Source organism: Cephus cinctus, unplaced genomic scaffold (assembly GCF_000341935.2).
Source record: "Cephus cinctus unplaced genomic scaffold, Ccin1 Ccin1_scaffold1796, whole genome shotgun sequence".
NCBI classification, from domain to species: Eukaryota; Metazoa; Arthropoda; class Insecta; order Hymenoptera; family Cephidae; genus Cephus; species Cephus cinctus.
The window spans coordinates 148,764-169,066 of NW_014334004.1; the positions used below are offsets into that span (position 1 = coordinate 148,764).

The following is a 20,303-nucleotide window of genomic DNA, read 5'->3' on the forward strand; positions in this document are numbered from 1 at the left end:
AAAAACCCCCCCCCCCCCCCCCCCTAAAAAATGAAAAGGCCCAAGAACGAACATTCCCATTGAATGCATTAACGAATAAATGCGCGAGTGTACAAGTGCTCGAGTGCTGGTAGAAGTGTTCTACGATTACAAGAGACTCGAGAAATGAGAGAATTTCCTATGTAATCCAAAAATAAATCTTAAGATCATGTACGTGTATGCGCGTTAATCATCAACTGTTGGGACTTTTTCTACGACTCCTGAGATCTCTTCTCTGTCACGCAATTCCTTCCAATATTCCAGGTAATGTGTTTTTGTAAAGGCACAAGAAATGAGTGATCAATGAAAAACTCCCAAGACAGTCGGGAGAGTCTGAAAGTAACGAGACCGATGATCGATGATCGATGATCGACAATTGACGCGAAACGTGGAAATCTATCAAGATAAAAATCAAACTAATTATTCAATGGTCCAAATCTCTATTGCGTGATCACTTCTCTGCTTGACCTGATCAATCGATTTCGTCATTCGGCATGAAAAATCTCGTGCCGAGTTAAAAGAAAAGAATGTCCTGTCACATTGCGAATCGTCGACATAAAGTCTCAGAACTTTTGGTCCCTCGGGAGGACTCGAACTAGTATATACATAGATAGATAGAAAGATGGAAGTGGAAGGGATGAGTCCAGCCTTGACGGGAGCTGCTACCCTCTTCTCTTCGAGTCACTGATTCTCACTGGATCAGCGTGAATCGCTTGTAAATAGTAGGGATAAAAATGAAAGAGAACCTAACTAAACCTAAGGATGCCCTAGAGTTAGCTCAACGAGATACAATGTTATTATAGCTGTCGACACATCCGGCGGAAACGTCGGAGGAAGGATCATCGATTTTATGTTTGCCGATAACGAAATGATTTTCAAAGATTCGCATTCCGGCATCTTCCTTTTCTTTTTTTATTTTTCATTTCATTTCGTCCATACGTAGCGTTTAGATAGGCGAATATATTATTAAGTGTTTCATCTAGCCTACGATGTATATTGTATCTATAATCATGAATAAATTATCAACGGTACAATACGATTAAAAAATCAAGCGAGTACAAATATTCCAGTGTCATTCCTTACTTTTTAAATGTCGTCACTCCTACGAATCTTCTTATCGTATCAGTGAATTTACTCGGTTACGAGTAAAAACAAAAATATCAGTATAATCAATCAAGCTTTTTAATAGAACGCTCAGAAGATGTAACGGGACGTCGCGTAATTCCGTGTCGAATCCGCCCACGATCGCAGCTCCAACCTAATTTAATCAACTTGCCCAAATTTCCAAACAGATCAATTTACTGGAGGATACTCTCAAGGAAGGATCATTCGAAGTTAACTACCCTCGAAGAATCAGTGTTTAGGAATCGATGAACTCTCGCTTGAGCCCTTCGCTCCCCATCCTGATACTTCTGGTCGTTCGCTAGTCGGATTTATGTCTCAGGATGTTTTGTGACCCTCTCCAGTCGCTTTTTATTAAGAAGATATGAAGGAAAGAGGCGACTCGGTAAGATAAGACGAGAGAAAACAACCTGGATCTCTTTCGCACATCAGGATCCTGGCTGGAAAACTGGGTCGCCCGGGTTGTATCTTTATAATAGACCTGACTCCCAACCGTTAAGATGGTTATAAACCGAACTGTAGAATTCACTGTTAATCGACAAGTATTTTACAGAAACATCCCATATCTCGCACATACCTCTACGCCAACTGAACTTCGTCATCTTGTGGAAGCAGCAATGAATTTACAAGAGTTCGTACGTATTAAATCTCAAAAAAACTAAAACAGCCCAGACTTCATCTCAAATAATTAAAATTAATTTCCCCTCTCTACTCTCCGCCCGTATTGATAATACATTCCAAAACTCTGTCTTCAAGTTCTAAACGAAGACTCCTTACGCCATGTATTTCATTGCCATATGTTACAGGATAATCGGGGGGTCACTACCAAATCTGGATCGCACCCTATTCAACTATAGCAATACTTTTTCATGTGAGCCCATAGAAATTTGCAAGTCGAACAACCAAACCAGGTGTCAAATCAGGTAGTGAAATGGATTCCGTTGTGTAATCTAATTTCAATGAAGGTTAACTCGAGAGTTCATTTCTTGACATCTGGCGGACGTTAAAAAATGGATACATTAGCGTACTTTACTCTTGTTCAGGAATCGGTAGGTATAGGTAGGCAGGGAGGTAGGTTGTAGGTGGATGGTGGGTGAGAGTGCCTGGCGCAGCGCGCGCTTTCTGTGGTATTGATTACAGCCTCCTAGCCAGGTGCACAAGCAGGGTCAACTCTGGCTATCTCCCTTACCCTTTCCTGTTCCCCAGATACTCTCACTCTCTCCTCTTCGTTTACTCTTTCCTCATTCTACAGCTCTCCAGAGTCTCTCTACGTCTCCTCATCCAGCTGGTCCATCGTTCAGCAAAAACCTGCTCTTCCTGCACAACCCCTGACTGGTTCATGTGGCCTAGCACCCTTCGTTACGAATCACCTGAGCCTAAGCACCCACACGCTACTACAAGAACACACGCGCTCTATACTTTTGACACCGTGTGGCCTTGACCAGGACATCTACCTCCTTCCAGTGAGACTGACTTGTCCGATGATCCCTGCCAACTCATGATCATTACGAGGATGATCCTCCGTTGTGGGGGGATATCATGTTCGAGACATTAATGAATACAGAATATAGAAGCTTCAGCGTAATACGATCTTTTACAAAGAAGGGGAGTTTTTTTTAATATTAAAACCGAAAATTTCAGTTTAATATTAAAGGCAAATTTCATATCGAAGGACCAGGTAAACATTAAAAAAAAATTCAATGTTGCTTTTACGTATAAATCTAAAATTTTGCGTGGAATAAGATCATTCTTGGTTGAACTTTGAAGTTACTGAAAGTTAGTCGATTTTTATTATTGCACCTTTCCAAACACAATATACTGGATGTTGGGTAAAACGGTCCTGCTGGAAAGCAAAGTCGAAATTGGCTACATATTTCCATTTACGATAGCAGCTGATGCCAGACCTGCAGGAAACGTGAAAACATCCTATCGAAGAAAAACGATAGTCTTACGACTAGATTAAGCCAAGATGCTTCGTACACGTACAGCCACCATACTGTATGTACCGCCACTGTATTACAGCTGTTGCACGATTCGATATCACATCGTGTCAGTGGACATCTATACTGTCTACCTCCAATTCAATAACTTAACTTAACTAGTAGTTATGCCAATGCTCTCGGAAGATTTCGTTATGGTTCAGTTGAGGTCTAGGTGCTTGAATCTACCGTGGGCAGATAGTCGAGTTGCCCAGTAGAGGAGAGTACCCGACGGAGACGATTCCACGGACCGGCAGAAGCCCGGGTGAGATACCGGCGTCCCATTGGAGATGGGCAAGGGGCTGTAGAACGGGCGGAGTTATGGTTTTGATACGGTTAAGGGTAGAGAAGGACCCCCTGCCCGAGTTAAAGATGGGGTGCCCAGCTGTCGCCCGATGCTCTCGGGAAGCAGCCGTGGAGGATTTTCAAAATGACCTACCTATCCGCTAAAACGCTCTGAATTTGGTTTAAAGGGACGACTCGAGAGAAAGGGAAGAGTTATCGGTTATAAGGCTCTCGACCAATCAGAATGATTGTAGTTCTCAAATTTGGCTATTGTCAAAACAGTCCTTGTCGGAGCACCGACCGAGGTGTCAAACTGGTTCGCGCTCCCGTGCTATCGGTTGATAGTTTTTCTTGCCGTGTTTCGCTACGGTATAGCAAGTTCTCGATTCGTACAGTTCTCGCGTTGTTCTCGCGATATCCAGGCAATTCTATGAATTCCTGTGAGTGTTCCGGAGGTGTAGTGCAGTGCTTTAGTGCAGTGTCCACCAGAGTGTCCTTGGGATACAGTTCTCGGCCTCCACGGATTAGCTGTACCAGCTCCGGTGAGTCTCCCAATTTATTAATTGGTCAAGGGATTTCGATTTGATAATTCAGATTCGTTCTGTTACGTTCTCGATTCGTCGCTCTCTGTCTCTCGCACTATTTGCCTGACTCTTACTCCGACCCTCTCGACCTCAACTTAGCAGCCTGAGCAATCGTGCATTTCCGTAACCGTCCGCTCCCGGATTTTATATGTTCTTCTCATATCAAACTTCGTTGATAATGTTTAAATTTTTTATGATATATGAAAGATATATTATGATATATCTATATAAACCGGCAAAAAATCATATATGTCATTATACGTCAACATATATTTTTTAAATATAAATTTTTTCTAAGTGCGTTACTGTCGCAGTTATGGATTACATACAGTATATATATATATAAATTATCAAAGTCCAAAAAGTATTCACCTGTCTCACTGTTTCATTCTCATATTTTCATTATCACTCTCTCTTTCTATATCTATCTATCTATCTGTATCTCTATCTCTATGATACTTTCCTTCTTCATCCCACCCACAGGAGTTTCGTTTAAATATTAATGTATAGCTTGGCCATTCCTGGATATTTAATGGCCACTTTACGAAACAACCAGTCTCTGCACTCTACCTGAGTTTTGAAGAAAATCGATGAAAGCTCTTTCACACCTCCATCGAAGCAAGGTCTTTCTTTTACTGAAGGATTTCCAAGTTCCAATCCTTTCAAGGTTTCTTAGGGACTCAGTTTTCAGTTTCTACACTCTCTCAGCATTCTTTCTTTATCAAGGACTCTGTAGTTCCATTGTTAGTTCAGCCAGTAAGTAGAGTTCAGGATTAAAAATCGACATTGCGGTAGATCTTATTGGAATTTCCTTAATTTTTTTGTTAGCGAAAAGCCCACACACACACACGCGTTTCTCTTTCCTCATGTGCTGGAGGATTTCTGACAGAATTCATTGTCCAGCCGAGACTCGTGTATCCAAAGAATATTAAATGAAATTTTTTGATGGCACAACACCATTCGCTTGGAATAGGTGGACGGGAGTAGCATATTTGATTAGTGTCTGACCAATCCACCCACGTGAAGTACATAGCAACACATGTAAATTTAGGACAGTAGCTTTGACACGCGAGTGGCTTACCATCTGTATATTTAATCATTTGACCGTGTGCCTCTAGCTGGTTTATAGAGGAGAGCGAATACTGGAGTTGAATCCTGACCTATCTTGTAAAGCTCAAGAGTTCATTCCATTCGTAACGCTCCTCAAATATTCACCTATCTCCCCTTACCCCTTATCAGTCAAGCCTAATGTACGCAACAACCCTCCAATTGGCCTGTACTTTCATCCCTGTATTTTCCTACAGTTTCACCCCACAGATCCCTTTCCTCCATTCCCTTATTCGTCCTCCCTTGGATTTCACATCCACCTTCTAATTCCAGGGATTCCGATTAACCATCTCTAATACAGAAGTAAAATGACTTTGTGTCTATATTGGGCAACGTAAAAGGATATTGCGTGTCCCATTGGGACAGTTCTCTGCTCGGGTAGCACATGGTAAAAGTCGTTAGTCGCGAGACTCAGTATCGACAGGCGTCGATCTGTCTTTGCGGTTTGCGTCCAATCTGTTGCACTTCCTGCGACTGACCGAAGGACCCCATTAGTCTGATGACTAAAGAGAAAATCAATAACCGTCCAGGTTAATTTGGACTTTCAAATGCGCCAGTTAGTACTCCACGTGTCACAGTTTTCAATGCTTACTGCATCCAAGAAAGGTGTCCGTATGAAGTACCTTACGACAGCTAGTAGAGACGTGGACGTCGCGACGTTCCAGGCACTTTCCAAGCTCATCCTGAAAGAGAACAGAACCATCAGCGAGAGGCAAGCTGTGAGATGAATCGAAATTCAGGAGGAGACGAGAGGAGAGGGACAACACCTCCTGGGAGATGTTAAGAATATTTGACAACACGTGTCCCAGGAGGACCATTCGCTGGCAAACCTCCTGCAGATATGCATATCGCGAGTCTCCTCTCAGATTCCGCAATCCGCATATCTCCACAATGACATATATTGCGACTCTCGCATGACGTATGCAGCAATATGACGCAAGCACGGACTATCGAGTACCTAGGGACCAAATAAGAAAAATATCCCATCGACGGAGCAGCATATGGAATCATTGATGTGGAACAGAAACGCGAGAGAGTCCAATTTCCTGGCATGTGTCAGATGGAAAAACAAAGCTAAAGAATAAGACGATGCGATGGGACGCAGAAAGTTTATCATATCACCAAGGCGTCGCGATGCTTGCCGAAAATTTCAGTAGGCTGGGTTATCCTGAATTATTCATGCTGCAGCTTGAAGACTCTGTGTACCTACAGGCGGAGTTAACGAAGGACCTAAAGTACTAAAAGGAAAATATTTTCATCTCATTGATATTGTCACGCGAAACTGCCTGAGCAGGAAGAACCGACGGAACTGGGTGGTTCGAATTCGTTAGCTAGTCTAGTCTCTATGCTTCCCGTATCCTTCCTCCGGGGGTTCTCTTCGTTCTGGGTCATCGTCATCCCTTCGTCAATCCCTTCACTATCCTCTTATCGGAATAATCCTCAAGTCCCCTTCCGGAGTCTGGAGGATGGAGGCATTTGTTTTTATTTCGAATGAATGTCCTCGTGAATCCACACCTCCTGCTCGTTTCATCATCGATCGAAAATGGCAGCCTGGTTCGAAATTATTTTCCCGGGTCTTGATAAGAGCCATGCTCCTATCAGTTATATCAGTGTCATTAGTTCCTGTACGTGTTGCCGTATAGGTAGCTGCGTGGCTGTCCAATAAAAGAGCAAGAACGTAATGGATAATGGTCATATTGGGACATTAAGGGTAGATTATCGTCCCTCGTTCAAAACCGGACGTCTCGACTCCATCCTCTAGCTCTGGTCTATGCACTTCATCCTGCAGGGTGCAATTTAACGCGATAAGGACTCGTGGCAGCCACGTTCCAGAAATAACCAGACGGCAAGTCGGACATTAGAGCGTCGAGGGTTCTAAGGGAAATTAGCTAACTTGAGACAGTAACAGAATGGCGTGGAGCCAGATATCAGAAAGACCCCAAGTTGTTATGTTCTCACTGCGCTTTCTGGCTGGCATGTGCGCTTCACTCCAGCAACTTCCAAAGTCACTTAACAAAATTTACATTTACCGTTCTAAGATTATCATTTGCTAACTGTGACTCGTTACGAGAAGACTCCTCTTCGCTGAATGTTTCCTTCCCTATCACGTCTGTTACGAGCCATTCCGCCCCCTAGATACCAACCCCGATACAAACCTACGTCAGTTTAGGTTACAGCCATAGTCGGGTAGCAGAGGTTACCAAAAATCGATCCTCTTTTTCTTCCTCTCCTGTCAAATTAACGTCATTCCTTTGAGCATCATACGGACACGCTGTAACGTACGAGAGGACTCGCTGATATGAGAGTCCCTTAATGTCCCAAGATTTTGCCATTACGTCCATTTTGAGGCTCGTCTTGACGAAGGGTTTGTCCTCTGCAAATACCAACAGGATCAATGAGGATATATAGCGACTTCGGACTGCAGGCGATACTAGGTACAACTGTAGAGGCAAGTAAAGGTCGTAAACCATAATGCAATTTCGAAGTTCGCACTAGCGCCAAACTTTTATTACCGAGCTAGAAGTGAGAGAGGCTGATTAGCCTCGTAAATCACTAATCCTTAGGACAAGAGCCAGCATCCTTCCGAGCTGAAGGAACATCCAAATTCTGCACTCTAGTTTCGGTAGTAATTTCAACGCTTTAAACCGAAAGCACACGCTGCGCCCCTTTTTCCCCATGAACCGATGCGCAATCGACATTTTTATACTATCTATGAAATACGGTTATCTTCGTGCTGGTTATGTAGTACATATATAGCTGTATATCCGATATACTAGGCGCGTCCAGATCGAATTGAATATTAAGTATTTATAAATGGCGTTCGGTAAATCTTGAGAGAAGGCTGCCAGTGACCGCTGTGGTGAATTATCTGGAATGATATTCCTACCAGCACGTTCCCGACCCACACAACGATCTGGTATAAACCGGGACGCTCCACTTCGCATGGCAGACATATTTTTGAAAGGGCTCCACCGTTTTTACCTCCGACAGAGATTTATATTGGCCAGGGTTACCGTAGCTGATATAGGCGTAGCCATCTGTGCGTACGTATGAAGGATTTCTACGTATACGTATGTGAAACTGAGGGGATGGACATTGACAAATTTTATCAGTTCTGCAAGGGATACTTCTTGTAAAATGGTTTTGAGAATTTACCAGGAATATGGAAATATTTGATAGCAGATAAGTACCTAAACTACGCTTAGCCTCCGTTAATAACAGCTAATTAGTGATTGAATGGAAATTCAACTGGCATATTTACTCATGTGTATCGAAAAAATTGGACGGTCGATTAATATTACGAAAAAGTTACAATAATCGTTTGAGACTTATCCATTGTTCGTGAAATGACTAGAAAAAAGATGGTATGTAACTATGAGTAAATTTGCGGTTATAAGAGATATGAAATATTAAATCAGTCTCAACTGTAACCTTAAGGAATTAATTTTAGTAATATAACTAAATTAGTTGACTGATTAAATTGTTGAATGAGTAATGAAGAAAGGAGCATCCAGCTTATTAAATTACTAATGAAATAACAATGAACGAGTGTCAAGAAAATTCAGAAAAATGAATCCTATATCAGATATTCGATCCTCGCAGAACAAAGTTCTCATTATTTCAGATATCCTATTTCGCGAAATTGGATACGAAGACATTTCACGTTTACTAAAACAAATCGTATATCTGAAGACTAAAAGCTAACTCAACACGCCGACTCTAATTATGAAATTTAATGAAATATTCCAGTACCGGCTTATTCTCTGTTTGTTCCTATATCCCAATCTTTACAAGAAGATACAATATTTACCTATTTTAAATTAATGTAAATTTTTTTTAATTTCCTTAAATCAGACACACTAACGCATCCCCCCTACTCTGTATGGGTGAATTCAATAAAATAATACATCACGTTAATAATCTCCATCCATCATTATTTGTCAGTGTTGTCTAACTCAGGTTTATAAACCCGTATTTGCAGGTATCTACTTTACCGAGAATGTACTGGGTACTTTTAATGCGTTCGCGCTTCAGCGATTATTCACGCGACAGCAGGTAACAGTGTATTCGCAGTCTCTATCGACGCCATTGGCACAGCCTTCACATGCAATGTACCCTTCTCGCCCAATACCGCAGAATGATATTTACGAGCCTTAGTTCTATGTAGACCTAGTGGCAATTGCACCGAAACCGACCGGAACCGAATTGAAGTAAACGCAAATGAGCAACGTGTAGGAAGGAGAAGGGAAAAAGGCTCTAGCGGTCAAACTTGCAACTAAAAGTTGGCGCAGTTGCAACACGCGTTCACCGCTCGATAATGTCGCTTCATTAAAGCTCATCCAAAGGATGAAGTTAACATTGCCTTTCTGTGAATGGAAACCCAATGGAAATGCTTCTTGCTGCACATTGACCTACAACCTGCCTGTACATACTGCGTAAAGTACATGTTTCGTGTACTTGTACCTATATTATTCTGTGTAACTGCACCTGATGTCTGGATACGGTTGCGAGCCGGACGGAAATTGCAACAATCTGTAGGTTCGATTAACGTGTGTTGAGTTTCCAGAGAGCAGGGAATGGCCGCTACCACGTTATAGCCAAGGGGCTAATGCGGAAATACGCTACCCGTAGGTATAACACTTCTAAGGACATACATATATCCTTTGATTGCATCTTCTCTCAGGACGATCGTTGTCCTACTTTGAACGATAGTCATTTGTCTCCAACTCTGCAGTCTCTACGTCGACACTCACTCCATCTCAAGACGAGATTACTTGGTAAAAATTACGCAAACTTGTGACTTTATCTTACCATCCAGTGATAAGTTAACTTCCTGCACTTTAATCCCCTGTTAACTTTTAAATTAGCTCAGACGTTGCGACCAGAAAGAATAAGAAGGACTTGGGATGTAGAAGGTGTAGAGAAAACTTTTTTTTTCTTCTAGAAATAAGGTAAAACATTGTTTTTCAATAAAGTACACGTGCGTATTATAGCTAACTGGTGCCAGACCTGTTACATATGATCTGTAGTCTTATAATGAGCTGCAATAGGTGAACAGAGCCACTACAAGGATAAGTATCTGGTTTCCCTCGGAAAATTTAGAGCGATGCTGGAAAATTTTCGAAGGATATACGGTTTTCCGAGTTTCTCCTCTAACGAGAACCCTTTAGGGGTTACGCGTTCTACCCTCGCAGCAAGTTGGCCGGGTTACCCCAGACGCATGCTGCGTGCCGCTCAGGACTCGGGACACATCCCATCGCTCGTCGAATCTCAAGCTTATGGAGTCGAGGCCGTTAAAGGATTTTTCCCATGCTCAGTGCGTAATATATAGTTGTGGATTTTTTTTCGATTTTTCATCAATCTTCCACAACTTCCTTTATCTTAATTATTATTGTGCACATGGTGGAATATTCTCATAATGAAGATATCAATGTCTGGACACGTAAACTAAAGCGACGTGCATTTTGCGATATCGCAGTTTCAAACAAGCATACCTTTATCACACTGCTGTTCATTATCAATATCTAGGAATTCCTTTGTCTCGCAATTTCACCTGTTTCTTAGTTATATACCTGACTAGCAACTCAAGTAAACGGATATATACATGTATGCAGCAGACTATTCCCTTTGTAACTCAACAAGCCTGAAATATGTTCGTAAGATACCTATATTCGCGAAGGGTTGACGGTTGGGTTAGGTCGATAATATAGCGTAATACATTTCATGGGTGAAAAGTGGAAAATGAGCAAGTGGAAGTTTTGTTTTGTCTACCTATGAAAATAGGAAATACAGTGATAGAGATTAGTTGGAGATAGAGAGAGAAAGAGACAGGGAGTACGAATGCGACAGCGACAGCAAAGAAATTGATTGCTCTAGACCACTCTAGACGCAAAGGAGACTGAGAATCTTATTAGTTATTTAACTGCATAAAGTTCTAGAAGTTTCATTTGCTAGGTGGCAACTGTAACTACTCCGTGGCATCTAGAAACCTGGTAAATATTGCTGAACAAACTTTAATTGAAACTTTGTTCAATGAGAATGTGTGGTGATCTAGTCTTATTTCCACCATCAATGTGAATTTCTCTCTGCTGCGTCAGGACCGTTGGAAATTCAAATATTTATACAGGTCCAATTTTTTGGCACTAGGATACCTAAATCATGACAAAAGAGCGTTAGCTGTTACATTCGTCTAAATAATACTAACACGTGTTACATATGTCATTTGAGTCCTTTAAATCTTACGTGTAGAGTTATTCGGTACAAATGCACCAAGCAAAGTTGGTTCTACCATATAAATCAAATGAACAGTTCAGCTGGTCATTTGGTCTGAATAACCCAATATACTTAGATTTGTGGTCGACATAGGTATATCAAAAGCATGACTGGGAGAATTTTATGAACTAATGAAAGTGAGAAATGCATACTTTGCACCGTGAAAACTTTGATACATGAACTAGTTACTTGTCAGTGCGAATGGAGAGGTGTTTTGATTAAATTAAAGGTTTTCTTTGTCTTTTACTTTATCGTGGGAAATTAGAGTAGAGAGGGCGGGCGACTTCAACTGCTTTTAGGCTTATCTGCATTTATAGAGAGAAAAAGAATGAAAAACAAAATGGACGCGCTTGCGCATTAAGGTAATTTCACCCCTTATACTTTGTTGGACTTGATGACCTATGGAGTTAACTAATTAGCTTGGGGAATTCCCTTACGACAAAATTACGATTACGGTACAGGGGCGTGTTCCTTCTTTAAAATCGCAGGATTTTCTTGTTGATTAATTTTTTCTCGAAAGCAGGAAGGAATGTAACTCACGGATCGAGTTGTTTTAACAGTACAATGAGGAAAAAGTACGAGTGGCAGGATGGTTCAGTTTATGCTTATCGGTTGACATATGTAAAAAAAATGTAAATAAGACAGTGGATATGGACATAATGTAGGAAAATACGGCTGGTGGTAACTTTGGTTTGTCATGTCTTACAAACGATAATATTCAGCAGTTATAACGGATGATATATCGATTGGCAATAAAACATAGAAAACTTACAGAAAGCATGCAGGCAAGGATCTCTTTATAGTCGAATTGATTTGTAAATGTTAAATGTGTCGACTGCTTATAGTTTTGAATCGTTTTATTGATTTAACACCTTTTTTTTAGAAGTTTATCAGTGGTGGGCAGCCGCTTTTCGCATTTGGACCAAGATATTACCCAATTCTTCACGCTTCCTTTTTGCTCTGATGTGGGTTCCCAGCTAAAAGATGATTATATATTTATGTAAGGGGCCTTTCCTAGTTTGCAAGTAAAATCATAGGATGAATTTGTCACCGAAAAATGCAACTACTTTTAATAAATATTGCTTTCAATAATTACCCTCCGCTTTAAAAACTTCAGTGCTCTTTTGTCCTTGGATACCTTGAGCAATTCCATTGCCCTCTTTTCATAAGGAGCATGCCCGGTAACTTCCCTGATCAAGTCTCTAATGAATTTACTGTGCTTCGTTAATCTCTGGAAAGAAATATAGTAATTGGGAACTATAAATTTTGAGCTCTTTTTGTTAACAAAATGTATGAAAAATTTAGTATTTGTAGATCACGTATTAAAAATATATTAGTATTACAGGTTGTTTTAGGTTGGGTTAGGTTATGTTATGTTGTCATGTTGTGACGAATATTAACTTACTCCTTTTAGTCGAGCAGGGCGAATGGTGACAGTCTTTTCCTTTTCAGATGCATTCTTGGCTACACGAATTTTCGTGGTTTTGTGACCTTTATTCAGGCCCACGGCCAGCTCGTATCTCGGTGCCATTCTGAATAATAAACACAAACTATAGGTTATGTCAATCGTATCGGGGAAATTTGTAAGATTTTAAGAATTTTCTTTTGAATATATATCACCAAAATTACTTGAATATTCTCTTTAAGAGAATTTATTATTCACTGAGTTAGTCGTTCACGGATTATTGAGATATTTTGAGATTCTATCGCACACGTACCTTCGCAAAGTGACGATACACGCTGAAAGAAAGACGTTGCGTTAATGTTTTGCGCATGAGTCGCATAAAACGAAGATGGCGGAGCTCACACTTTCGACAGTTATAGTCCGGTCATGTTGCTTGCCGTTACGACGCGTTTCTAACAAAGAAACTGGACAAATTTACACTCAAACAGAAATCCACATTTAATTCATTTGCCAATACAAAAAGTCTTAAATATAATATCTAGAATTTGTTCGGCGCTAACATGGCCCGTTATTTTTCCTAGTTCTCTCATAGAATTTCGTATTTCTTGAACGGCTAACACCATATCATATTCAGCGGTTGATGACAATTCAAAATAATTTTCAAGATGCTCTACACATTTGATTAAATGAATTCGATGTCGATTTTGACTGATTGTAGGATTTTCCCTCGATGGATTACCGCAGCTAAATAAAATATTTCAATATTTAAAATTCAAACTTTTACATTTCTTAACGTTATATTTGAACTTACATTTTTTGAAAATTATGTGTCATGGTTTCGAGAAATTCTTGGAAACCTTCCTCCTTCGCACATGAAATGACAGTTATTCTATCAGCTCTTAGTCGCTCCTTAGTTTGGTCATTCAACAAATCAGCTTTGTTCATAACGACGACACAATTTTCTGCCAATACTCCTTTCTTCAGTAACAAATCCTTTAATTCGAGATTTTCAATGTAATCCCGAACGTACTCTTCGTACGGTTTTCGACTATTGAGATAAACAGTCGCATCAGCCATTAATATGACAAAATCAGCATTGTTTGCATAAATCTTTGCTCTTCGAATTCCTTCTTGTTCGACCACATCAGTCGTTGCTTTTGCAAGACCAGCAGTGTCGGCCAGGAGAATTGGATACCCGGAAATATTTGTATTTAATTCAACAATATCTCTAGTCGTTCCAGCAATTGGCGTAACAATAGCCGCATTTCTTTGTACTAGATAATTAAGTAGACTACTCTTTCCAACGTTTGGTTCGCCAATTATAACTGTTCTTATACCATTTCGCAGTATCTCGCCCTTTCTACCATCAGACAAATGAGTCTTGATGTTTAAGGAAAGATCTCTTAAAGTTTCATTGCATCTATTGAGAACATCACTCTCGATATTATCATCCTCGCTAAAATCGATGTAAGCTTCTAGATTAGCCACAGATTGAGCCAGTGATTCTCGCCATTTTTTGTACAATTTACTAAGACTTCCATCAGCCTGCAGCAAAGCCAGTTTTCTTTGTTGTTCAGTTTCAGCATCTATCAAGTCTGCCAAACCTTCAACTTCAGTGAGATCAAGTTTATCATTGAAGAAGGCACGTCTGGTAAATTCGCCAGATTCTGCGGCTCGAAATTCCAGTTTGGCCAGTGCACTCATTAACGATTCCAATATTGCAGGTCCTCCGTGTACCTGAAACTCCACACTATCTTCTCCCGTAAATGAATTCGGTCCTGCAAATAGCAATTCTTGTCTTGCATAATTATCTTCAGACTTCAAATGGACACACTATAATGTCCATTGGAACATTTGTTTACCAGGAAACCAAAGGCACAGCCCTCGATCTATAATTTCCCCAGTTTGCGGATCAAAAATTTTTCGAAGAAATGCTTTTCTGGGTTCTGGTTTTGTAAGATTTGTCATTTTTCGCAGAGCTTCCAAAGCTTCGCCGCCCGATATCCTCACGACTGCAACTCCGCATTTTCCTTGGCCTTCAGACAATGTTTAAAATGGTTACATTCTGAAGACAAAGGATTCAGCTATTGATAATGAATAATTGGCAAGTATGCATGATTCCTTAATCTTATAAGTTTACTTTGATTACTGAAAATAATAACCAGATGATAGTGCGTAAATCGTGGAGTTTCCCATTCGACGTTCTTCATTCTCAAAGGTGACGCCAGTGATCGATCGGTGACTCAAGTGAACACTGTGCCAGGGCAATCGGCATTCACTCACGATTTTACTACAGAAAATCTGGGATAATCTCATTGTTTTGTTAATGAACGTGTTTCGTGGTGTTCAAGTTACCTATCAATTCCGTTGTTGTTTTAATTGGTATAAGAAAACGCTAGAAAAACTCGTGGAAACTATTCAGCCAGATGTCTACACGTATTTGGCCATCTTTTATGATGGCGGAAAGGTGATATATATACACACGCGCGATAATAATAAATATTTCCACGTTTAAATAATTTGATTAAAGTGATATGAGAAATCTAATTTATATTTAGTATTATTTCTACATATTTTTGTATCAGTTAAATATTATCCATATTTTCATTGATCTTTTGCGAGGCTAAATATAGTTCGCCATTTCATAACAAAAAGTGGCGGTATGTTCAAATGACTATAATTAAAATTGCTATAATACTTATAGGCATTCTTTATATTGTTTCAGATACATGTGACTGATTGAGATACTTTAAATATTTAATAAAAAAAAACAAGCTCGAAATGGCTAGTATTGAGAGAAAATTAATAACAAGTAAAGAAGTACAAGAGAGATGTAGTGACTGGGTTGAGTCACAGAAAGAACTTTTATATTCTGAGGATAATGTTTTAAAAAGAAAACGAGAAAATGAACATGACGAATATTTTGATACTGATTCAGAGTTTGATTCTGTCTCCGAATGTGGTACAAAAAGACGTAGACTGGCTAAGCAAATGAAGGATGAAGTACTGAATTTACTTTGCGAATGGAAGGATTGCCTTTTTGATAGTACCTCAATGGAAGTGTTTACAAAGCATGTTGCAAATCATATTCCACAATTAGAAATTAAGACTACCGAAGAGGACAAGGAGGTCTATGTCTGTCAATGGAAAGGTTGTTCTGGAGAAACTGCTATACCTCAAGAAATTAGCAGGCATGTTAATTATCATGCATTTCATGCAAAGCTTAAATGCATTGGCTCCAATATTAGAGGCAGAATCAAATTATCTGTAAGGAACATAATTCTATATTTAAGAACCTGCATATCCCGAATAGTAATTGTTTATTTTCATTATTTACGAAGCTGCTGTATGTTTCGTTTTCAGAAATGTTATCGTGACGCTGCATGGAAAAATGTGATTGACACGCCATCAGCACATATTTGCGAATGGGAAAATTGTCTTAAAACCTACAACAACTATCAAATATTTTTATATCATGTGACAGCTCATATTGAAGCAAATCCAAGAGGCAATAAGGTAGAAGGAGGTGTAAAATGTAAATGGTTAGGTTGTCAGAAAAGCTATCCTAATTTGTACAAGTTACGAAATCATATGAGAAGTCATACTAAAGAAAAATTAGTTGCCTGTCCAGATTGTGGTGCTACTTTTGCTTCAAATTCAAAGTTCCATGATCATTGCAGGAGACAAATACCAATTGAGGGTAAGGAAACTTTAGTGGTTATAATACAAAATTTATATTTCTATACATTCAATTCTCATCTGCAACATATTTACAGTCCAGGGCTTCCAGTGTTCTCATTGTAACAAATTTTATCCTACTGAGGGTATATTACGTAATCATATGAGGCTTCACGTATTTAATTATAAATGTACTATGTGTGACATGAGTTGCGAATCTCCAGCTAGTCTGGCAAAACATATTCGGTACAGACATGTATCGACAAGGTCCTTTCCGTGTCAATTATGCTCACATGCAGCCAAATCTCAACAAGATCTTGACTCTCATATGACTGTCCATACTAATGGACCACTTTTTGCATGCACTGTTGAGGGATGTCTTTATACATGCAAGGGAGCATATATATTAGATAGGTATGACAAATAATAATGATTAGAAATGATAGTCTTATTAATTTGTAAAAAAAATTAACAGACATATGCAACGCGTACATGATCAAGAAATCCGATGGTATTGCTGCCATGAATGTCCGATTAAATATCGAAAAAGTTACAGACTTACTAAGCACTTGATAGAGGCACATCATTTACAATGGCCAAATGGTCATAAAAGATTTCAGTATACACAGGACGAGGATGGATGCTACAGATTGCAAATGGTCAGATACGAAAGTATCGATGAGGAAAACATTTCTCCTACACAGGAATTGGCATTACCGGAGAAGAAGTATGATATTCGACTTGATGACACTACACCATACATGAAATTAGAGGTAAGGAGATTTTGTTCTTATTTTGATTAGGATTTACAGAAAAATCTTGAGCATTTCAATACTTCAAATCCATAGACGTAAATGATCCTTCTATCCCTATTTCTTTTATTCTACTTTGTATTAATAAAAAGCATACAAAGAGTGTATTATGCAGTGGGGTGGCTGGTAATTGAATGAGCATTAGTTGTATTCTTACTATTATTTGGAATCATGTATGGGTTAAGAGAATGTGGTTCTTGTTTTTTTTTATAGATTACAGAAAGAGATGATGGTACATCGAGTAGTGGAAATGGTACACTGCAATTCCAGTCACAAGACAACATAGGGAAATCTATGCCAATCATCTCCAATATCCTAATATCAATTGACGAAGTGGATGCAGAAGGGAATATAATAAAGAGTAAAGTTGTGGAGACTCAGGAGACGAAAGAATTACCACCATCGGAAGAGCCACCGATTATTTTAACATGAATATAAACCTAACCGGTTATGTTAACAGCATCTAATATATTTTTTTTACGTCACCTGCGTGTGCATCGTTTTATTATTTCTTCCTAGACTCCTCAATCGTAATAGCATTCATTTTCTATTTCTGCATAAGTCAATTTGTTTGAAGGGCTTTGGGATACGCTTGTCTCTTTGATTCCCAACAATTCCTACATGCAAAAACGGTAGCAGTGAGCCGGAGACAAGTAGGGAGATTTTAACTGGCGCACCACCTAACATTACATTCTCAAGCATCTTCAAATAATAAGTAAAATTTGATTCTTCTCTTGGCCGGATAGTAAACTTTTACAATATGGCTCATTTTCGAAAACATCTATGACAGGTGCGTTCAATCATGAGCTTAGGGCGCTGAGAACATAGTTTCTCCGTTTTTGAATGCTAGATACTTATTCGGATACATGAAGACAAAAACACTTGAACACAATCCCGGTAGTGACAACAGATTTCCTGGCACTTGGCCCTCTATGAGGGCATCAAGTCAAAACGGAATAAGAAGACGGAACAGAAAAGAATAGAAAATTCGAAAAATTTAATAACGATTTCCAAATACTATTATTGGATCTTGATTCACTTTCAAAATTTATTCACAATATAAAATTGAGGCTAAATAAAAATCTCGCCGAATATACGGTTAGATAAAAATTGAATTGAAATTGTAGAATATCGAAAATAAATTCCGTTCAAATTGAAATATTAATAAATTAGGTGTTTGGAAGATTAAAATAATTAATTGAATTAATAAAGTAAAATATTAACACATAGAAATCGGAAATTCCGGCCAAATATACTTAGAAATACTGGAAGTTGCCCAAAATTGTGTGCGCGCAACTTCGTCGCGCAGGTCTCGACGAGTGCGAGCAGGCGGATGGTGGGGGGAGCGCTCGAGGCAGCGCCGGAACTCGGATCGCTCATTCATCCTCGAGCCGGTCTCCTATACTGGTCTCTTGGAAGCATCTCTCTTATCCTCTTCCAAGCTTTTTCTTTTTCTATATTTATTTCTTCCTTACATCCTAATTTATTAATCTTTCATTCTGCACTTTCTTATTTATCTCTTTCCTCATTTCTTCTCCACTTTTATAACTCTATTCCTTACTTTTCTACTTCTTCACTTCTTTATTTCTATATCCAATTCCAACCTTCTTCTTCTTCTATATTTATTTCTTTATTAATTCCTTATTTCTTTATCTTTCATTCTTCTCATTCTTATTTATCTCTTTTCTCATTTCTTCTCCACTTTTATAACTCTACTCCTTACTTTTCTACTTCTTCACTTCTTTATTTCTATATCCATTTCCAACCTTCTTCTTCTTCTATATTTATTTCTTTATTAATTCCTTATTTCTTTATCTTTCATTCTTCTCATTCTTATTTATCTCTTTTCTCATTTCTTCTCCACTTTTATAACTCTACTCCTTACTTTTCTACTTCTTCACTTCTTTATTTCTAACTTCATTTCTGATTTCTCGTTTCACTCTGATCCGTCTCACTTTCCATTGTGATTGTCTTACTTTTCCTATATTTATTTACTTCTATACTTCCTTATTTCTTTATATTTCATTCTTTACTTTCTTATTTATCTCTTTCCTTGTTTCTTCTCTACCTTTATAACTCTATTCTTTACTTTTATACATTTTGACTTCTTTATTTCTATCTTCACTTCTGATTTCTCGTTTCACTGTGTTCCCTCTCACTTTCCATTGTGCTTGTCTTACTTTTCCTATATTTATTTCTTCTTTACTTGCTTATTTCTTTATCTTTCATTCTTCTCATTCTTATTTATCTCTTTTCTCATTTCTTCTCCACTTTTATAACTCTACTCCTTACTTTTCTACTTCTTCACTTCTTTATATCTATATCCATTTCCAACCTTCTTCTTCTTCTATATTTATTTCTTTATACTTAGAAATACTGGAAGTTGCCCAAAATTGTGTGCGCGCAACTTCGTCGCGCAGGTCTCGACGAGTGCGAGCAGGCGGATGGTGGGGGGAGCGCTCGAGGCAGCGCCGGAACTCGGATCGCTCATTCATCCTCGAGCCGGTCTCCTATACTGGTCTCTTGGAAGCATCTCTCTTATCCTCTTCCAAGCTTTTTCTTTTTCTATATTTATTTCTTCCTTACATCCTAATTTATTAATCTTTCATTCTGCACTTTCTTATTTATCTCTTTCCTCATTTCTTCTCCACTTTTATAACTCTATTCCTTACTTTTCTACTTCTTCACTTCTTTATTTCTATCTTCATTTCTGATTTCTCGTTTCACTCTGATCCGTCTCACTTTCCATTGTGATTGTCTTACTGTTCCTATATTTATTTACTTCTTTACTTCCTCATTTCTTTATATTTCATTCTATACTTTCTTATTTATCTCTTTCCTTGTTTCTTCTCTACCTTTATAACTTTATTCTTTACTTTTATACATTTTGACTTCTTTATTTCTATCTTCCCTTCTGATTTCTCGTTTCACTGTGTTACCTCTCACTTTCCATTTGCTTGTCTTACTTTTCCTGTATTTATTTCTTCTTTACTTGCTTATTTCTTTTTATTTCATTCTTTACTTTCTGATTTATCTCTTT

At 38.8% G+C, this 20,303-nt stretch overlaps 4 protein-coding genes across 14 annotated transcripts; 1 reads left to right on the forward strand and 3 right to left on the reverse strand.

Annotated features, from left to right (window-relative positions):
* Positions 1–4,301: 4,301 nt before the first annotated feature.
* LOC112495255 lies at positions 4,302–7,463 on the reverse strand. The gene is made up of 3 exons (XM_025091060.1): positions 7,297–7,463; positions 5,688–5,778; positions 4,302–5,598 (listed from the first exon to the last, which is right to left on the reverse strand). The coding sequence occupies exons 1-3, from the start codon at positions 7,435–7,437 to the stop codon at positions 5,507–5,509; spliced, it is 324 nt and encodes a 107-aa protein (XP_024946828.1). The 5' UTR covers positions 7,438–7,463; the 3' UTR covers positions 4,302–5,506.
* Positions 7,464–12,207: 4,744 nt separating this feature from the next.
* LOC107273703 (60S ribosomal protein L36) lies at positions 12,208–13,230 on the reverse strand. The gene is made up of 4 exons (XM_015752168.2): positions 13,087–13,230; positions 12,774–12,900; positions 12,465–12,599; positions 12,208–12,345 (listed from the first exon to the last, which is right to left on the reverse strand). Exons 2-4 carry the CDS (start codon positions 12,897–12,899, stop codon positions 12,259–12,261), a joined length of 348 nt encoding a protein of 115 aa, XP_015607654.1. The 5' UTR covers position 12,900; positions 13,087–13,230; the 3' UTR covers positions 12,208–12,258.
* Positions 13,231–13,246: 16 nt separating this feature from the next.
* LOC107273702 (tRNA modification GTPase GTPBP3, mitochondrial) lies at positions 13,247–15,229 on the reverse strand. Of its 9 annotated transcripts, none has more exons than XM_025091052.1 (5): positions 15,129–15,229; positions 14,936–15,063; positions 14,636–14,809; positions 13,585–14,551; positions 13,247–13,517 (listed from the first exon to the last, which is right to left on the reverse strand). In XM_025091052.1, exons 2-5 carry the CDS (start codon positions 14,967–14,969, stop codon positions 13,277–13,279), a joined length of 1,416 nt encoding a protein of 471 aa, XP_024946820.1. In that variant the 5' UTR covers positions 14,970–15,063; positions 15,129–15,229; the 3' UTR covers positions 13,247–13,276. The 9 variants fall into 9 exon arrangements, with proteins under 9 accessions (XP_024946820.1, XP_024946819.1, XP_024946821.1 ...); XM_025091051.1 differs by having other exon boundaries at positions 14,914–15,063; XM_025091053.1 differs by having other exon boundaries at positions 14,636–14,838; positions 15,129–15,222.
* LOC107273701 (histone H4 transcription factor) lies at positions 14,747–17,748 on the forward strand. Of its 3 annotated transcripts, none has more exons than XM_025091048.1 (6): positions 14,747–14,877; positions 15,499–16,040; positions 16,137–16,473; positions 16,550–16,865; positions 16,927–17,224; positions 17,477–17,748. In XM_025091048.1, the coding sequence occupies exons 2-6, from the start codon at positions 15,555–15,557 to the stop codon at positions 17,693–17,695; spliced, it is 1,656 nt and encodes a 551-aa protein (XP_024946816.1). In that variant the 5' UTR covers positions 14,747–14,877; positions 15,499–15,554; the 3' UTR covers positions 17,696–17,748. The 3 variants fall into 3 exon arrangements, with proteins under 3 accessions (XP_024946816.1, XP_015607647.1, XP_015607649.1); XM_015752161.1 differs by lacking the exon at positions 14,747–14,877 and adding an exon at positions 15,008–15,240; XM_015752163.2 differs by lacking the exon at positions 14,747–14,877 and adding an exon at positions 15,313–15,433.
* The last annotated feature ends 2,555 nt before the right edge of the window (positions 17,749–20,303 follow it).